The sequence below is a fragment of the Populus alba genome, chromosome 6, assembly GCF_005239225.2.
Source record: "Populus alba chromosome 6, ASM523922v2, whole genome shotgun sequence".
NCBI lineage: Eukaryota > Viridiplantae > Streptophyta > Magnoliopsida > Malpighiales > Salicaceae > Populus > Populus alba.
In genome coordinates, this window is record NC_133289.1 from 11,049,638 (window position 1) to 11,071,152 (window position 21,515).

Consider the following 21,515-nt stretch of genomic DNA (forward strand, 5'->3'; position numbering starts at 1 on the left):
CCCAACTCAGGTTCAAAATAAACTCATGTGATAGTTGCCTTAACATTACGGGTCTAAAAATAACCCGAATGACTAATAAAAAAAGTAATTTGACTTTAAAAAAATTTAAGATGATAGTTTGTTTTTTTAATATTAAGATAACAACATATTAGATCGACTCAAACTTAATGATTTAACACATGAACCAGATCATGGACTTCACTAGACTTAGCAACTTTGTTTTTTCTTAAACTATCTTTTTACGTAATGATATAATAACAAAAATAGACGCTCATAAAATTGAGTTTCAACCAAATAATATGATATTTGTTTAACACTATGATAACCTAATAGAAAACAAATCAAAATAAATTATAAAGACCAATTAAAATCAATCAAATATTAAAAAATAAAATTAAAAGAAAAAAAAGATCAAAAATGATTTAATAAAAAAAAATATATGATGGAATTTTTTTAAAAAAAAAAAACAAGAAGAAGAAGAAGATGGATCAACCTATTAAACGAACATTGAAATCTCTCGACCTAACTCTTTATTTAGCTCGAGTTTAAAATTAATCACGTAAGAATAGTTTTGATGTAATCTAGTTGACTTGACTAGTCTAAATATAACTTAAATGACTAGCCAAGTCGATATATATATAAGAATTCCAAGTAGTTAGCATAGATTACAATTTTATTTTTTTGTGATAGAAAGATTTCTGGTGAATTTATGGCAACGGGAGAGATTTCAAATTTTCCAGGATACACAAAAATCGTCGTCTTCCAATTGTTTTGCCGATTCGCGATTTTTGTACAGTCACTAAACATGATCCATAACAGTTGCCACGACAGGTGTTGCTCCATACATTGAAGGGTTTCGTGGAAGATGGCTCCGAGTGGGCAACACATCATCGCAAACAACCAAACACATCGGGCTTGAGAAAATCTGTAGAAAAAAGTTGTCTTTGCTGGTCCTAACAAGTAATTCTCACTTTGTTGTTGAGACAATGGAGTTTTTATATGAAGGACAATTCTTCATGCTCTACAATTAGGATGGTAATAACGGTTTGTAGAGATCGAAAATAAAAAACTTGCCAGCGAATTTAAATTAATTTTGCCTCCATCTTGTGGATTTCTATCGAGGCTCTTTAATTTATTTTTTTTTTTTTAGATTTATAACAATTTTAGATATTTAAGCTCCGTAATGTTAAATTTTATATAAGACACATTAATTAATTGATTGACTTCTAAAATAATAAATGGCAAACCTTCAACTTCATTCATCAACTTGTGCTGTGTCATAACACATTACCCCGATTCCCGAGGAGAGAATGTGAATCCATATTGAGATAAGTCTCTAATATATTCAATTAAATGTTGGAGCTATCAGCGAAAGCCCAATGCTTCTCTTGATAATTTTCAAAAATAATCAAAAAATATTATCAATTAAGATCTTTAAGAAAAAAATAATAAATTTGTTCAAACAAATAAATCAAAGTTATCATCGATGTATGCACCATCACAATAATCATCCTTGTAGATCAGGATTTTGGTGTGGTGTTGAAAGAACAACGAATTCTTGTTTTTTTTTTTTATGGTTTTAAAAAGTTTAGAGTTTCTGCCTAGTATTTTGGTAAGTAAAAAACTCTAACTAGTCTTCAAAGTTTAAATGGGAACTAATTATGTATAGAAAAACAATATCACTTTAGTACACTTTACCTAGAATAAGTTGCATTGCTTATTTTTATTGATTACTAAGGTTTTGTTGTGTTTTTTTAATCATTGGTCTGTCTATTAGTCAAGCAGGTCTACCTTAGTAGAGCGGACCATGGATTTAAGATCAAACCTTATTATTCAAAAGCATTCAAAAGCCTAAATACTTTTTTGTTTATTTTAATATTAAGAATATATCTTACATGTAAATTCATAATTTTTAAATATTAAAAGTGAAAAGATGAGAGAAAATGGGATATTAATGGACTTAATATGTCTTCTATAATATTGAAATACATCTTACGTGTAAACTTATAAACCTTTATATTAAAAATAAACACATTGATTTTCTAGTGTTTTTGAAATTTAGTTCAAGTCCCCGTGACATTAATAATCTTGTTAATTAAATTCATGATGCATGAAAAATATAAAAACTATTTTTTTTGGTATTTTCAAGAAATGTTAAATCATGCAAATATTTTTTTTTATCTCTTTCCTTTTCTCTTTCATATTTTTTATTATATTTTTTTAATAAAAAAAGTAAAATATAATTTTTTGAAGAAACTTGGCATATGCAACTAAAAACATTTGATTAATTAAAAAAAAATTCCTTTCTTTTTACCATTTATTTAACATATGAATAAGCTAAAAGAAAAAATAAACATGTAAAGACACACCCCAACATCTTTTTTTTTCACTATTTTACTTACACATCCTAAATCATATTTTTTACAAACCATTAAAATTCAACAATAATTAAAAAATGATATCTAAAATGCATAAGTGTATTTAGTTATTCATTAGTGGTATCCACATATAAATGAGCCATCATAGTTCATTTTGTTTTATACCAATTAGAGGTAACCACTTAGCCTATCTAGTTACTTGTAATTTTATCTCCTTGCAAAATAAAAATGATATCAACAAACATTCTAAATGGTTGTCTACTAGCATTATTTGTGCATAAATGAGTCTTCATAAAATAGGTATGCATTGGCTTTGATTAGGGCAACATCATAAGAAAAGGTAAACAAGTTTGGTTGTTAATATCATAATATGCTTTGAGGGTAAATAAATCATCATTAATTGTTACCTTGAAACTACATGATGTTTTAGTCCACAAGGGACATTTACTTTAGGTACTCATATATCTTTCCTTTAGATTAATAAACCAATAATGGTCGTTGTCTGGGTATAAGTGGACAAAGGTATAAAAAGATGTGATATCACCTGGATAAATGAAGCATCACAAGTCATTGTCCTAAAATTTTGAATAAAATTTAAGATTAGGTTAACATAATCTCGTATGGGCCTACTATATTATTCACTAATGATGTTTGAATGAACATCATAGGTTAGTGCTTAATCATTGATTGTTTCTAGAACAAATGAACCATTGTAGATCATTGTTCTGATATTAATCAAGAGTGGTGACACAATTTGAACTTCACATGGGTTAAACTTTAGCCACCCTTCTTATCTTAAGATTAACTTTTGACCATAAGTATTCATGTACTAGTATAAATATAACTTCAACATATAAGCATATGAAACACATTAGAAGTAGAAGACAAGTAGTAATGTAGTTTACTTAAAATAAGATCATTTAAAGTGATAATATCTTTTTTTTAGCATAATAAGTCACTTACTGAGAACTCTGAAAAAACAATTAAGGTTCATGGTGACTATAATACTAGGTGGTGATTCCTTTATATTTCATATATGTTTTAGAACTTCCCCCCCCCCCTCTCTACAAAAATACTTAGAAAAGGTAGTGGTCGTCGTGATGTCAAGTGCGATATGTTTATCCATATAACCCTTAAATAAACTACATTTGCATTGATAGTAAACTTATAATCAAAAGGATTGACATAATTTAAATTAACAAAAAGAATTGTTAAATTGCTTTGCACTCAACTACTAATTTATCAATATTGACTACATTGATGATAACATCATTGTCATTGTTATCATCGTGTCATTCTATTATTATCAACATAATCATCATCAAAATAAATATCATAAATTAATGGTTGATTCCAACCCATAAAATAAATAAAATCATCAAATATTTCATTTTCAAGACCATGTTCATCTTAATAAAGAGGTTGTCTCCTTTGCTTATGCCTCTAAAATGAGTTCTCAAAACTGGTTATGAAGATCACTCTCTTCACGATACTTCAGTTTATCTTCTTCATTTCTAGTAACTCATGGTTTAATTCTTCAACTTACCTTTGCAACTATATCATTGCTAGTTGATGGTTTAATTTTATAATTTTTTTTTTTATAGCTTATATCTCCAAAGAGAACCTTTTCATCCTCTCCGATATGAGCATGTCATATTATATGACCATCTTTTTCCAATAATGATTATTCAATAACACACAGTAACTAACACACCAAGAATCACTAGACTTGATATCAATTAACATAGATGAAAACAACACAAAAAAAAGATAGTAAGAACAAACAATATAAAATTATATTGAATATGGTCATACCACAAACCCTAATTTGAACTTTTATTAATGAATATTTCTTTTTAAGTTGTCTCCCTCTTTAAAAGATTTATAACTCCTTAAATGAACCCAAAAACCAACCTAAACAAATTAGAAAACTTAATATATATATATATATATATATATATATATATATATATATATATAAAAGAGTAACAAAGGTTACTGAACAAACTAAGAAAAATAAAAGTATTAAGCATATAATTTAATTTCCTAAACTATATCGAAAAAAAAATAAAAAGAAATTCTTAAAAACCTCATGCATTACCTATAATCTTTATATTCATCTTAATTTATATAGAAAAGGTAATTTTCAATTTTCTATGCCAAATTCCATCAGAGAAAGCCCTTATTAATTAGAGATGCGCATATTTGTTTCATGATTTATTTCTATAAAATAGAGTATACAAGCTATGAAAAAAAAACATAATATTTTAAATTTATGGAACCAAATTAATTAAATAAATATTAGGAAAAAAACTACATAATTTATTTTAAATATATATTGAAAATAATTATAAGTATAGCATATTATTTTCATATATAAATTCAGGCATAGAGATTCATTAGGGTAAAGAAGGCTATATCCATCTTTATACCTAAATAAATCAGGTATTTTTTATTCATGTTTGTATTCATTTTCTTAAAATATAAGTCTCGTCATACCCTTTTTTATATAAATAAAGGTGAACCTTCATGGAAAGGGGTAGGATCACCTTTATAGCTATAATACTAATGGCAATACCGTATTGAGGGGTGATTGGTGTATTGGGTTAATTGAGCCTAAAAAGTAAAAACAATCATTTTTACTTGATAGATCAATTACAAATAGGTTGATCCATCTGTTTAGCACACGAGTACAATGGGCCTAGTAGATAAAGAAAGATTATAGTTATATTTGACATGGAGTGAAGAATTTTATAGAATAAAATAACGGTGATTGTTTAATTAACAAGGCTCTAATACCATGTTAAAAATCATTCCATTCAAAAACTTAAATTATTAAGTGATGCTCTAAAATATAATTTTTATAATTTTCTAATATCTCTTACTTTTAAAATTAAAGTGTTATCCTTCATAAATTTTATCTAACAAATAAAACTTTAGTTTAAAAAGATTTTTGTCGTGCTATATATATAATTAGATATTGACTTACTTTTAAATTTTAATGGTAACAAATATCTTTGAATTAATTAGATAATTGATTGCTTACTTTTAAATTTTAATAAAAAAAAAATTTTCTCAATCTAATGTCAAATAAATCATCAATATAAAAATGATTAATTAAAAAAAATTAATTTTTTAAGATCCATGTTTAGTTGGAAATGACGATAATTCCATATTCGTGGAGCGACTGAATGACATTTCCAAATGCTAATAAAAATATATATTTTTGTGAAGATATGATTTAAATTGGTAATATATATATACACACCGGTATCATAGAAATAGATTAATTAAATTAATAAAACACCACCAACCACAACGAATGATTACCACATCCATGAACCACCGATTTTCTTTTTCACATTAATTTTCATCTCTCGCAAAGATTGAGAAGTTGTGGTTAATACATGACCGACCATCCATCAGCCACGAATCTTTGTCACTCCAATTAGCTCCCCCTAGATGGGATAAAGAGGGGTGACGTGGCACTCCATATTGAGAGGTTAATATTCCTTTTAAGATTAATTTGGGATCTGATCAAGACATTTCATTGCTTAAAAGCAAAGATAATTCCAAGAAGAGCACCAATGCATTGTAGTGCTCTACCCTCCAGGTTCCCAAACTTTTATGCTGGGGGTTGCCGTCGGGATGGGCGGCGATAAAATTAGTTATATTTGTTATTATGGTTTGGAAATATATTAAAATTATATTGTTTAATTTTAAAATTTATTTTTAATATAAATATATGAAAATAATATAAAAAAATAAATTAATTTGAAGGAAAAAAAACTTCAACGTTGTGATATCCCATAAATTAATCACTTGAGAGCTATTTTGGTGGAGAGATTCAAAGATCCTCTCGTAGATATCATGGAAAGACATGTATAATACATGTATAATTTCTCTTGTCCCGGCTTGATCTGTTTTCTTCCACATATTACTCTATTTAGGAAACCCAAGTCTTTGAATACCTATTCGCAACGTAGAATACACAACTTCAATATCTACCAATTTGCAGGTATAAATATTTGAAGTTCAATCAAGTCCAAGCCACATTAATTGTCTTGCAATTTTAAATCTCAATCGATCAAGCCAATGCACGTGGCCCCCGGTGCTTGTCTCTAATTAATTATAGCTAGCCAGGCAGCAAATTATATATTTTGCCAGAATTCAACGGTTATCCGATCCAATACAAGATGTATACGATACCCCTTTCTCTTCTAGAAATAGAAACTTTAATGGTGATAATAATAATAATAATAATGTACTCCTAATTGTCTTGTTTATATAAAATAATCGAAGAACAGTGGTTCAAGTGGGTTCACAGGCGTGGGGAGGAAATGGCGGAAAGGTCAAAGAAGGTGGCTTGGTGGAGATGCTCAGGCCTGGTAGAGGCTTGGAGTCCTATCTTGCCCACTTGTGAAGCTATTCTATATAAGAGAAGGGCACTTCCTCAGTTGAGCACCCAAAATCAATTTAGGAGCTCCCATTAAACCGAAAAGAGATGGCAAGTAGTAACATCAGGCACTTTTGCAGCTCCACCTTGATCTTTCTTTTATTGCCCTTACTCTTGCAATTTTATTCTGGTAATTGATTTTATCTTCTCTCATTTCTACATTTTAATCTTGTTTCTATGGTGTCCCATGGAAGACTTCAGTGGATTTGTGAGCCATTAACTGCCGTGTGGGTCATGTTTTTAAGCTATTACAGCCACCAACTTTCTTTTCGTTAGACGTTAGGCTTTGAACCTACGTAACCAAGATTAACGTATTTTAAGCGACACAAACAATCTTACTAGAAGCATTTTTGTTAAGGCAGTGTACTTCCGACACATCTCACGTATAGATTCGGAAGTTTTGAATTAAAACAAGTGTTTTATAATTGATTCTAATTATCTCAGGTAAAAGTGAGCTCCAATTCAATTACTACGCGCAAAGCTGCCCAAGAGCTGAAGAGATCATCAAAGAACAGGTCATTAAGCTGTACAATAAACATGGAAACACAGCTGTTTCATGGGTCAGGAATCTCTTCCATGATTGCATGCTCAAGGTACTCTAACCATATATCATCACCGAGTTGGGCTTAATTAACCATAATTAATAGGCTAATTATCAGGTAATTAACTGCTTGTTTGCCCTTGTACGTAGTCATGCGATGCGTCACTCTTGCTGGAGACCGTGAATGGAATTGAATCGGAGAAAGCATCGCAAAGGAGCTTTGGAATGAGGAATTTTAAGTACGTAAACACCATAAAAGCGGCCCTAGAGAGTGAATGCCCTGTGACAGTCTCTTGTGCTGATGTTGTTGCTCTTTCAGCTAGAGACGGCATTGTCATGGTACGTGTCTGCATTTATACCAGTAGAAATCAAAGTACTATGAAGAGCAGAACTGGGAATCTAAGAGGTTTAGTTTTGAAATGTGATTGCAGTTAGGAGGACCGAGGGTCGAGATGAAAACAGGGCGGAGAGACAGCACGGAAAGCTATGGAGCAGTGGTCGAGGACTTCATCCCTAATCACAATGATAGCATTTCGTTGGTACTTTCCCGCTTTGAATCCATTGGCGTTGACGTTGAAGGAACAGTTGCTCTTTTAGGTACGGAATTACCAGATGATTCTCGTTTATGACAAATATTACAAACCTAATTCTGTGGTTTTTTTTTTTTTTGTTTTTGTTTTTTTGGTAGCCTCATTTGTTCTTTTCTTGTTCCAGGAAGTCACTCTGTAGGACGAGTTCACTGCGTGAATCTAGTACACAGGATCTACCCTACAGTTGATCCAACTATGGACCCTGATTATGCAGAGTACCTTAAAGGCCGGTGTCCGACCCCGGATCCCGATCCACAGGAAGTTCTATATGCAAGAAATGATCGCGAAACACCAATGATCCTTGATAATTACTACTACAAAAACTTATTGGGCCACAAGGGACTTCTCATGGTGGATCAACAGTTGACTTCTGATCCACTTACGTCTCCATACGTTGAGAAGATGGCTGCTGATAATGGCTACTTCCATGATCAATTTTCAAGGGCTGTGGTGTTGTTGTCGGAGAACAATCCACTTACTGGTGACCAAGGAGAGATAAGGAAGGATTGCCGCTATGTTAATAGCAATTAGCAAATTGCTAGAAACAAATGTCCCTAGTTAATTAAATAGCAACTTGCAATTTCTTCATACAAGTGATGTGTATGCTTGTGAATTGTGATGGGATAATAAGAAAAAGTCACGAAGCTTGAAGAGCTTGTGTATGTTTATGGGCGTACCCTAGGCCCTTTATGGAAATGAAATGCTTTTAAAATATTATTAGTGGTTGTTTAGCAGTATGGTTATGGCTGCTTTTCAAGTAATTTTTTTTGTTCAAAATACTTGTTAATATTTTTTTTTTTTTTTAAAAATTATTTTTGATATCAGCACATAAAAATAATTTAAAAACACTAAAAACATATTAATTTAAAATTAATAAAAAAATAAAAATAAAAATTTTTTTTTAAATTATTGTTGAAACACATAAATAAAATCTACGTTTTGTAATGAATATCAAATTTCAAATATCGAGGCCTAATAATCCAAAATGACAATGGACAAGTAACATTCACGGCCCAGGCTTTGCTTCAGTTTGCTAAATTGCAAGGAATGCATCCTTGTGCCATGTACCTTGTCTTGGTATTTATGCTTCTAGGTGAATCGATTGATTATATAAATATATTTAATTATTAATAAATAAATATTTATTTATTTTTAATATTTAATTAATAAATTTAAAATAAATATAAATTTTTTTTTTGAGAGAAATGTTATGCAAAGAAAATTATAAAATTAATATAGTTATGAGATTATATTACATTAAAGTATTATTCCTAAATATTAATGGTCAATACTCTATTAAGACTAGATATTAATTAAAGTTTTTAAAAAAATATATATTATGTTCTTTCCCTTATGAAATGAAACAATTGTTCTTATAAATTGATGTACGAAAGATATATAAAACTAATATTTAGGTACTTGTCAGATGATTTTTACACTAAATTGCATGAGAATTTTATATAAAGAAATCACATGTGTTATAAAAATACTAAAGTGATGGCTGTATAAGTGATCCTTAGACTTTAAATCAGTAAATTGTTTTTATATAAAAAATGTTATGCTTTGATTTTACTACACATCCTAATCAATAGTTAAAAAAAAAGAGAGAGAAAATATTGGATATAATAAGAATTATATTAAGGTATATGAATAATTAAAAGATGATTCATACTCTAGATGAATTAGAAAAAATATTTTGTACTTAAGACAGTAGTGTGTTAGTAAATAATATAAGTTATATTTTAAAATCTCGTCTAAATTTTTGAGTTGAGATGATTATTTAATATTAAAAAATTAAGAAAATATTCTTTCTATCTTTGCAAAGATTAGGGTATGATTTTAAAAGTTTCACCGAAAAGAGATCCCTAAACTAGGTACACTAGCTCTTAGCTTATCGTCCAAGTATGAAATCTATAATTGTGAATGCCACTAATTCTACTGTTTAAACTCCCAAAAAATCTCCGGTGCTTTTGCTATCATATGTTCCAATTTGCTCATGCCAACTTTCATTTGTTTATTTATGATTTACTAGATTACTTTGTAATTGAAGACCTTACTCAAGCTTTATCAATCTTGCTTACTATACGTGAGGCGAGGGAAATGAAGTTTGCAGGGAATGTCTGGGTGAAGGGCAGTAAGCTTAAGAAATACTGGATTAGACATTTTACGATCCAATTCTGTACAAAAACATAACTTAGACACTTTAATTAAGTTGATTTGCATGTTTTTCCTTGTTAAAACACTTTTTCTGCGATGAAAAGAAGTTTGACGAGCCTTGAATTTGGAATTATTTCTTGAGTGTTCTTGTTGAGTACAAAAATAATAACCAAGTAGTATATGCTAAGCTATTAGCCTATTCCCCCAGTAGTAAAGGGCAAGGAACCGACCTTTCTAAAAGAATATAATTCGTGATATGAGAAAACCTTGTCCGTTTTGGACAATTATGGGTTGTAGTTGAAGATGCAGTATCCTTGGCAAAGAAGCAATCCTTGTAAACAAACAAAGACAAATGTGCAATACACCCCATTGCCTTATCTAATTCTACCTAATAAACAATAGTTTCGTTACTCTTTTTTTGTGGTTAGATTATTATAGATGTCTGAACAAGCTTGTACGTATCTCAATTAATCTCACGAACAAGAGCGGAGTTAGGAATTTTTTTTGTCCTGGATTATTAAATAAATATATAAATATTTTTTAAGATTGATTATTAACTCATGTATATGAATTTTTAAAATTAATAGTAAAGTTTTAATTCAAATACACTATCCAAAATATTAAAAAATAAATTTAAAAGTACATAAAATTAAAGCGAAAATAAAAATAAACTCACTATTAAAATTACATTCTTCGATGTTTTGTGTAATATAATTCATCTATAATGAATCTGAATCGATATTGTAACAACCTTTCAACCGGAATAAAATAACAATCTCATGTCAACTGGAAAATAAAGTAATTAAATTTTTTTTCTCTTTTAATTCCTTCTTCCTTCACTTGATTCTTCCCTAGATTATTGTTTTATAAGTTGGACTTTGTAAGTTTACAAGATTCATTCTCTCACTTCTTCTTTTTTTATTGGAATTTTTTTATGTTTTTCCCTTACTTTTTTTTATTTCTCTCTCGCATTTTCTTTTCTTTCTTCTTCTATTCTGTTTATGCTCAAGTCAACAACATATAAAAGGAATGAGCAGCTGATTTGTTTTATTTTTTAATGGCAAATAATCATTTTACTCTTAATGAGTCATTTTGCTTTTATTTGAAGGTTCTTTTTTTTGTTAGCACTATCAAGCTCTGTTCATCCTAAAATCTTAACTATATTTTATTCAATATATTTTAAGATCCCTCGTAAAATTTCAACTTGATCTGATGGTCGGATTGAAAATTACGTCCAATAACGTAAAATGAATTAAATTGTGATTTTTCATCAAATTTCTAAATTTCTCTAAAAATTATGAAATTTTAACCCAAGCTAAAACATCATATTAGAAGGCTCCACGCAAATTTTCAAAATTTTTTGATAACTTAATTGAGAATTATAAAAAAAAAATTATATAAAACTAGTTAAAAAATATTGATAAAATCTTGACCTAAGCTAAAGCCCACCCCAGCCTTTACCATGCCTTCGTCTATGCCCACGAGCATTGAAATTAACAACTATATAAGTCTTCAAAGACTATGAGGTTTGTAAAACTTGAACTAATAATTTATAAAGAACAAATTCATGATCTAAATAGTTAAATTATACCACTCAAAATTATTAATTTCGTTTCTTTTATTCTTCTATTTGAGTAATGATTTTGTACCGTTTGGATTTGTTATTTTTGCATGTGGTCTTGCTCCTTTCGATTTTATTCTGATCTTTCTCTAGCAGAGTACGTTTTGGGGTTCCTCATCCAGCTATCAAAATGCTGGGAGCATGCCCCGCGCTTGGAACCAGGCTCCACACCCGAGCTAAAGGGGTGCAGGGCGTGGGATCCACGCCTGGACTTGAGCATGCTGTTCTTGTTCATTGGTGCTCGGTGCCCGCCCGAGCTCAAGAGGTGCTGGAAATGGATCCTAAGATTGGATATGTGATCATGGTTTAGGTTCAAAATATATTTTCAAAATTCATTTGAGAAATTAAAAATATTTTTTAAGAAAACACTAACAAATCTTTGTTCCATCACCAAAATATTGGTGTGTATGGTATTAATTTTGTCACAACATCAAACCATGAGAATTTTTTACACTTCAAACGAACGTGGAAGAATATCACTCAAGCTCCTGGTTAGGTTAAGCTTGCGCTACCAAGCCAGACTTCAAACAATGTGATTCAGGAAAGTATAATTGAACTCTTGACATTTTGGATTTGTGATCATAACTTTAATTTTTACTTAACTTATTCATAATAAATCCCTTGTGTGTGTTATTAATTTCATAATCATTTCTATTTATCATCAAATTAAAAATCATTGTAAATACACAGAGTTATATATCTCTATGTTTTGTTAAAGTTTACAATACAATACGAACTTTTGATTGATTTGACAAAATAATAAAAAACAAATATATTATATATAAAAAAATAATCTAAAGTTTTTTATTTAAAGAGTTTATTTTTCTCTCTCCCCTCAAAATTTCATTTATTTTTTATTTTTTTATGTGAGCATATGTCATAATTGACCTATCCCTATTATATAACTTTCACACTTGCATAATATAGGCTAAATTATAAAATACCTTCTTGAACTTTGGCAAGAAAAAAAAAACCCTCTAAACTAAAAAAACTTCTGATCTTTCACCTTAAACAATACGATTTGTTGACTATATATGGCTCTTATTGTAGGGTTTTATTAGAAAATTAACAACAAATCCCTTAAAATCCTTTCATGCTCCCTACTCTTTCTCTGCAGCAGCAATAATAATTAGCTGATTCATCAATTTTTCAACAAAACACTAACAAAAAGGCTATATCGTATAATTTACACTATTGAAAGATTAGGGGATTTTAAGTTCGGGAGAATTTTTTTTTTTTTTTTTCAAAGTTCAGAGGGTATTTTACTTGGATCTCTTACTTTCATAGCAATGGACATGTGTAGGAAATCAATCTCATACTACGACTCCTTATAAATTGCTATTGTTTCATTATATATAGAAAAAAAGATTGTGAATGAATTGTGAAGGTTTAGATTTTCGCCCACCTCACAAATTTTCAAGGCATTTCCTTCGTCTCTTATGGACCCTAACAAGTTCTTTGAACCCTAAACAAACGACATGAAAGTAGTAAAAAGTAGATTATTTTAGATTAATTTGTTTTTGTATTTTAAAAATATTTAAAAAAAATTATTTTAAATTAATTTTTTTTAATGTTTTTAAATTATTTTAATATATTGATATTAATATAATTTTAAAAAATAATATAAAATAAAAACATGGACTTCTTCCATGTTCTATCCAGCATTGATGTAATATCCTATCCAATAAAATCTCTTGCTTGTAATGGAAGCAATTCTCACGACAGTGAAGTGCACTCAGACTACCACTCCCGTCCCTCTTCCTGAACCGTCGGATGATATGATAGGTGGAAAAAGTAATGATTAGATGTCCCATGCATGTCCACCTAACAATGGCCGGGATCCCATCTTAGATCCACCATTTCATTCCAACATGCAATTAAGTAGAAAACTAATAAAAGTAGTTGGTTTTTCCACTCTTATATTGCATTGTTTATCCTCCTGTCATTGAAGATGTACTATATAAAATTTTGTTTTTTTAATCTGATTTTTTTAAAAAAAATTATACGATTGCATTTTTTTTAACTAAATTCGAGAAAAAATAAATAAATTTTGTTGACTAACAATGAAATTAAAATATTAAAAATCAAAATAAAAAAGACACAATAAATAAATGATGATTTCAAAGTTCAACACAAAAGATTTAATTTGATTTTCATATTTTAGAAACTATAAAGGCTTGATATCTCAATATTTTATCAATTTTATTTTGGTATAAAAATTTATTTTTGTTATTTTTTAGTTTTTAGTTTAAGAGTGAAAAGAGAGGTTATTAGTCCAATGTAGATAGAAAAAATATTGCTTACATTGATTTAGGCGACCAAAAACCTCAAACTTTGTGTCAAATGGTGTCATTTAATATGGAAAGTTCATATTAGATGATTGTTTTACCTTGAAATTGTCTAAAAAAAACATATATAAGCCTAGGAAGATTTTTTTTTTTTGGTTGATTTCGAGTTTTGAGACTAGTTTTTGGGTTTTTAGAGGTCATTGATAGGTTTATCATGACTTATAGAGTGTTTTCTAGGTGTTTTTGGTAAAAATAAAAAATAAAAAAACAAGTTTTTAAATCAAAAAAACCTTATGGCTTGATTTTTCAACCACCATAATAGTCGAAATATATAAAAAGCAGGTGACACATTATTTAATTCTTTTTTGAATTTATTATAAAAAAAATAGAGCGAACAACAAATGCAACGTAAGAAAAGGAGACCGTGCACGTTGAAGGACCCAACAATTCATTATCCTAATGAATGGGCTAGGCTGACTAGCATAACTTGTCAAACCCAATAATATCTAGTTTTTTTTTTTTTTTTTTCTTTTTTTTTAACATCAATGCTTTTTTTATATTTTTTCCAAAATTATTATTTTTATTTATATTTAGATTAATCATCATTATATCTTTTGACAATTATATATAAAAAAGAGAAGAAACATTATTTAACTTATTTGAGTCAATGTCTTGAATCATGGTTTAATAAGTTATACCACAACACTAAGGCTATTATTTTTTTTTAATTTCACTTTTTTATTGATACCTTTCTTTTCATTTTTTTTTAAAATAAGTTTTTAAATTTATATTTCAATTAATATCATTCATCTTTGTGATTTTTTTTTAAATTATTTTATTTAACCTTTTTTGGGTAGAGATTTAAAAAAAAATTATTTTGAGTGTGTTTAATTTTTGAAGTGATTTTTATGATTCACATATAATTTTTTTTTTTTAAATCTTTTCTATGGATGAGCTTTATTTAAAAAAAAAAAAAAAATCAAATAATTGTTTTAATAATATGCAACCTTGTATAATATTTTTTTTCCTTTTATTTTATTCAAACAATTCAATATACATGTCTATTTTTATTATCATTTGATTGGATAGAAATATTATTTTGATTAACAAAATATAGCAAACACAACTAGGTAAATATCTCATCTTGCGAGATTAAATATCTTGATTTATATTTATCTTTTGATTTTTCTGGTTTTATTTTTAGTCAGCGTTAATGATTTTTTTAAAATTTATTAACACACATAATTTTCAATTTATTTGATTACATGTATACATAAACTTTTTTATTTGAACTTTAAAAAAAAAAAATTAGCTACAAAAATACCTAAAAAAAAACTAGCACATATAATTTTTTTTATAGGAGAAGATAAAAATACCTGACTCGCAGCAAAGCCCGAGTCACATAACTAATATAATACTATTTTAAGTTAATGTTTAGAAGTGTTGTATATATTGTTTTTTAAAGTATATTTTCGTTTAGAAACTACATTAAAATAATATTTTTTTAAAAAAAAATTATTTTTGATATTTTCACATCAAAAACTATCTAAAAAAAAAAACTAATTTAAAACTTAAAAGAATTTCAATTTTTTAAAAGTATGGTTGGATCACAATGCTAAACATCAACCTAAGATATAAAGTCTATTTAGGAACGCAGTACAAACCATGTTTTCTTAAATTTTAAATTTTTTTTGTTAAAAATTATTTTTTATATATATTTTTAAATTTTTTTGATATGTTGATATAAAATATAATTTTTTAAAAAAAAAATATATATTTTTAATATATTTCTAAGTAAAAAAAATACTTTAAACTGCAATTGCTACTACAATATCAAATATCACTCAAGGAGTATCTCAAACACACTCATACTCCCTTAGTGATGTTTGACATTATAATCCAACTGCACAGAATTTTAATTTTGAATTATTATTTAATATTTTTAAATTTTCTTAAAATATTAATATTAATATTAAAAAATAAAAAAATTGATAAAAATCACTTAATAAAAACAATACGGAACAGGGAACACCCTTCTAACCGGACATTGGGGCGGTCGGTACAGAATGGTGCCATGTTCAGCGCAATCATACACAAGAGGTCAAACTCGTAAGTTGAAAAACTCTCGAATCCACGCAGTCTCATGATTTCACGTGACGTGGTTTGGATCGTGTGTGTGTGTGTATCTAAATGTAGGCACCCCCTGTCTGAAGGCCCTCCCTTGCTTGGGACCGTAAATTAACCTTTTTATTCCACAAAGTCACGTACAGGCACAGCAATCCTTAATTTTTTTTTTTTTTTACTAGTTATATTTTTAGTTGACGTGAAAGAAATGCATATTCTCGCAACGCACGCGTACTCTAGCTGTGGGTATGAACGCGCTCCCAAATTTGGGTGTTCTAGCCATAGTTATTAAGTACTGTTTTTTATATAGTATTTTTTAAAATTTAAAATATTTTTTATTTGAAAAACATGTTATTAAAAAAAAAACATTACGTTAAGGCTATGTTTGTTATTATTTTTTTTAAAAAATTAAAATACTTTTTACTTAAAAAAACATTTGTTTTTGTGTTTTTTTTATATTTTTATATATATCAAAAATAAAAATAAAAAATATTTTAATATATTTTTAATTAATATATATTTTTGCTAAAATAAATTGTGCCATATCACCAAACATACATTAAATCTGACTTATACCCATGGTTTGATTCAAGTTAAATTTTTAGTTTATTTGAACAAAATATTAATTTGAAAAATAGGTTTTTAATGACTTAATTAATATAATTAAATTTAATTCAAATAACATCAATTCGAGTTAATTATTAAGGAAAAAAATATTATTTTATTAATAAAAACGATTAACCAAAATGATTTAATAATCTATAAATTAACCCAGTAACATGATGATGTAGTAATTTTTTTTTTAATCCGTTCTCGTATTTAATAATCATATTAATTTTTTTTTTTACAAAATATGCATTTTCCTAAAGATCATCAATGGATCGATACCTAAAACTATAGCGTCACCATATATTTTACAATACTTCTGTACGTAGTGCTAATTATTAAAAACAAAAATAAAAGATTTGGAATGTGTTTTGTATGGTTCATTAATACACAAAACATTGTAGATTGCATTGTAGAGACTATGCATTTTTTATGCTCTTTTCCCTTTAAGGCCTCTAAATTGTTTTCCAATACGGTAATCAAAATAAATTTCTTTGAATTTCATCGTTACATGTTATATTGATATTGTTTTATGTGTTATGATTTGTTTCATTTTGCATGCTCTTATACATTGTTACCTTGTGAAGTGTCTAAGAATATTCCAAAAATAAATTAAATATCATTATTATGAAATAAAATTTTAGGTTACAGTTAAAAAATTTGAATACACATTGACCAAAATTAATACACATATAAAACACATAACCCTTTAATTCATTTTCAAGGTTAAAAAGGAGAGGAAATTTATGCATATTTAATTCTTGATGTTTAAGGATTTTATATTTTAATACTAAACTTCATTTTTGCCATGTTTTGGTCTTAAATGTTGAGGGAGAAGAGATAAAGTTTTGGGTAGCCACATTCCCATCACAAAAGTAAATTTTAGTGTTAATAAGTTTGTCTTAAAAAAAAAATTTAATGGAGATATTTATTTTTTCTTTAAACATGCTAGAAAAGATAAATTAAATTCGTTTTTTATCAGTTTGATTTTTTTATTTTTATTACACTAATTAGAGCTTTTTTGGGGCTAAAAATGTATTTATTAGAGTTTTAAAATGTTTTTTAAAGTATTTTTAGATGAAAATATGTTAAAATTTGGATTTTGAAATTCAAAATACTTTGATCTTGATTTTTCAATAATTAAAGATAATTGAAAAATGTAATAATTAATGACATATCTTCTATCAAAGTAGATGACTCGTCATTCATTTCATTTAAAAACAGCTTGAGTGAATGAAATGTTGTCTTACTCATTTTCTTTTGAAAAACAATTTTAACAAAACTAGGTGCACCTAGATTATACTGAACTTTCTTCTTCTTTTCTTCATTTATATCCCAGCTCTCTATTTTTTCATTAATTAATCTTCTCAATTGTTTTTATAATTTCATAATACTTCAAAATAATTATTATAATTTATCTTTAATTTCTCTTCCTTTTAGATTAATCATTTGTATTGGCATGACGTATTTATAACAACAAAAGTCATGTGCATTTTACCAACCATATTTAACATATAAGATAAATAAAAGAAAATATGTAAAATGAAAAAAAACAACTAACATAAAATATTTACACATGTATTTATCTTTTGTTTCTTACTAGAAAAGTCAACCTCACACTTTAATCTCTAACTAGCGATTATAATATTTTATCATTCATTAGTTTATTTGTCTTTAATTAATTTTAATTAAGCATAGACATTATAAAAAAAAATCTCAATACTAAAAAATACATTCACAGTGACACAATCTAGTTTTTTTGCATTAAAAATTAACCTTACATCTCTGGCTATAAAGTAACATAAATACAATAACAAGTCATTGTAATTATTTTTTTAAATACTTTTTATTTAAAATTATATTAAAATAATGCAAGAATAACAATATCAACATATCAAAATGATATAAAAACATCAAAAAAATTATTAATTTAAAATAAAAAAATTAACAAATTTTAATTTTTTTAAAAACGTTAACACTTTTAATATTATATATAAAAAATAGTGCATAGGGTGAGCCGTGTGCATCAAAATTATAGATGCATGGAATCAGACATGGGTTCTTCTTTTTTTTATTCTGCTGAACAACTTCTCTTAAAACAAATAGTCAAGACGCACACAAAAAACAAGTTGATGCTATATACAAATGCTCGAATAGTACATGTAGATACCAAGTTGATTTGCTCTTAATTAAAAAAGAAAAAGAAAAAAGATACGATTCGTGTTGATTTTCAGAAGAAATTCAGCTCCCGTTCAAGACCAAAATATAGCCATGTTCTGCTAAAGCAACTCAGTTTTAACTAAAGGCCTTGAGCACAACTCTATTTCAATTCCTCTATGCCATTGTTCTCTTTTTAATCTCTTTTCAGTTTTACTATTCTCCCTCTCCCTCTCTCCCTTTTTTTTTTTTTTTTCCTTTCCTTTTCTTTTCCTTTGTTAAAGTCTTCTTTACTTGTATCATTGATGCAAAGCATACTTTGGTCCAATCTCTTAAAAATTATTTATTCTTTTCTTATTTTTCTTTATTCTAATTAGCATATGCGATTTAACATAGAAGTGTGTTTGGTATTGTAATATATGGTACTTTTCAAAAATATTTTTCACTTGAAAATGTATTAAAAATAATTTTTATTTTTATTTTTATTTTTATTTTTGACATCAATACATCAAAATTATTTAATAAAACACTAATTTAATACTTTTTTTTTAGATAAAACTCAATTATTGACTCACACTACATTGTGGGTCGGGTCAGATTTTCCTAGAACATAAAAAAATAAAAAAATAAATGCTACTAATTTTTTCTTTCTAGTGGAGAATAAAAATTAAAACCATGTGATAGTTGATCTAATGTGACCTGGTTGACTAGGAAGTGTAATGTCCAAGCTCTTGACATCTAAAACATTTAATATCACGTGTATATTAGGTTGGGTGTTAGATTTACCTTTGAACCTCATAGAGGCTTCAACCTTAGCTTTAGGTGGTTCGACTTTGGCAGGGACAAAAGATTTTAGCTAGGTAGCCCCTTTTCTCCTCAAATTCAGCTTCCAAGATGATGAAAAACCCTAATTGAATCTGGCCAAACATGGCATTTCTTTTTGTGTTGTCTCTTCACTTTCATAGCTATATAAATTATATCTTCTACCTCCATATAGTATTATAACTCAATAACATTAGATATCTCTTTATTCATCCCATTAAAAAACCTAGTTATAATCCCTAACTTCAACCATATTAGCCCTAATCATTGCAATCTTCATCTCTTTATGGTAATCTTCCACACTTTTCGAACCCTGATATAAACTCTATAATTTTTGAAAGAGTTCTATGTACTAAAAGTCAGGAACAAATTATTTTCTCAGTATGGCCTTTATGTCATCCCATGACTCAATAGGCTTTTTATCATTCCTCCTCCTTCTCAAAACAAGTTGATCCTACTATATTAGTGCATGATTTGTAAACTCAATAACAACGAGTTTTACGATTTTATATTTTGTGTAGCAATGACAGTTAAAGATCCAATCAATCTTATTTTCTCACTCCAGATATGCTTTTAGATCATTCTTTCCTTGGAAAGCAAATATTTTCAACTTAATGGTACTTAAATCTCTACATGAATCATTATGATACCCAAAATATCAAGAATTCTCTTAGACAAAAAACTATATTATATCCTAAGCTTATATTAATTCTTGCTTTATTCGGCCCAAAATGTTTTCTTGGCCCATGGATGAAAACTTATAGTCATCATCACCCACATTTGTGTTATCATCAACAAACTCATCAAAATCAGTTCTATCATTTTGTACAACCCTTTTAAAATTACTTCTTCGATGATCAACCCCATTATTATATTGCTTCATTGAGTCCATTTCATCCTTCAGCTCCTTGGTCACCTTAGTTAATAGTTTAGCTTGCTGGCCCATAGCTTGTATTTGGAAAAAGAATTCAGTGTTTAGTGTCGTCAATTCGTTGTTTTCAGACATCCTTTAAATTCTATAAAACATTGGTGAGTAGCAAAAAATATATTCTCACACCCCTTGTGTTTCACATAAATCAAGGCTTTTTACTCTAATAAACTCATTATGTCTTTTACCTCATAACTTTCTTTCAGTTCTTTCAAAACCAAAAATCCAACCAATCAAAGTCGGAGGCTTTTGCAAAGCAATCCAATTATGAATATAAACTTAAAAATCTCAAAAATAAATAAATATACTGAAAACAAGAAAAAAAAAACTATGATTACAATTTCACGATTAGTAAAGCAAATTTGTGTGAATTATGGACAAAACAAAGATGTGAAATAAAACAGAAGTGAAAATTAATGAAGACATTTATTTAATTCCTAAATAACCCAAATACAATAGAAATAAACTGATTTGGTTGAAACAAACAGAAGTTAAAAACATGTTTTGAAACTTGACGCAAATCTAATTGTTACTTAATTTTAAAACACTATAATTGAAACTCATATCTAATGATATTATAATGACATTAGATTCAATAAGTAGCATCCAGATACCAAATAAACTACAAATATCAGTTTATAGGTCGTTCTCTTATGCTTAGGTATTGAAACTCATGTATGATTAGTTTATGGTAGAATATTTAAACTCCGAATTGAAACCTCAAGAAAATAATATCTAAATCATCCCAAATATATATATATATATAGTGCAATTTCACTCTAATAAAAGGTATATAAAATTTCAATTAATTCTAAGGTGGTTTGCTTATGGTTCTTTTTTTAGTTAT

General features: G+C 27.8%; 1 protein-coding gene across 1 annotated transcript; it reads left to right on the top strand.

Moving 5' to 3' along the window:
* Window positions 1–6,820: 6,820 nt before the first annotated feature.
* Window positions 6,821–8,682, top strand: LOC118048567 (peroxidase 21). The gene is made up of 5 exons (XM_035058336.2): window positions 6,821–6,964; window positions 7,279–7,427; window positions 7,526–7,714; window positions 7,807–7,972; window positions 8,090–8,682. The coding sequence occupies exons 1-5, from the start codon at window positions 6,883–6,885 to the stop codon at window positions 8,494–8,496; spliced, it is 993 nt and encodes a 330-aa protein (XP_034914227.1). The 5' UTR covers window positions 6,821–6,882; the 3' UTR covers window positions 8,497–8,682.
* The last annotated feature ends 12,833 nt before the right edge of the window (window positions 8,683–21,515 follow it).

Bases quoted from the DNA above. Each gene is read 5' to 3' on its own strand.
- LOC118048567 (XM_035058336.2), top strand. From the start codon at position 6,883: ATGGCAAGTAGTAACATCAGGCACTTTTGCAGCTCCACCTTGATCTTT. The intron at 7,428-7,525 runs GTACTCTAACCA...CCTTGTACGTAG, and splicing joins TCCATGATTGCATGCTCAAG to TCATGCGATGCGTCACTCTT. The intron at 7,715-7,806 runs GTACGTGTCTGC...ATGTGATTGCAG, and splicing joins CTAGAGACGGCATTGTCATG to TTAGGAGGACCGAGGGTCGA.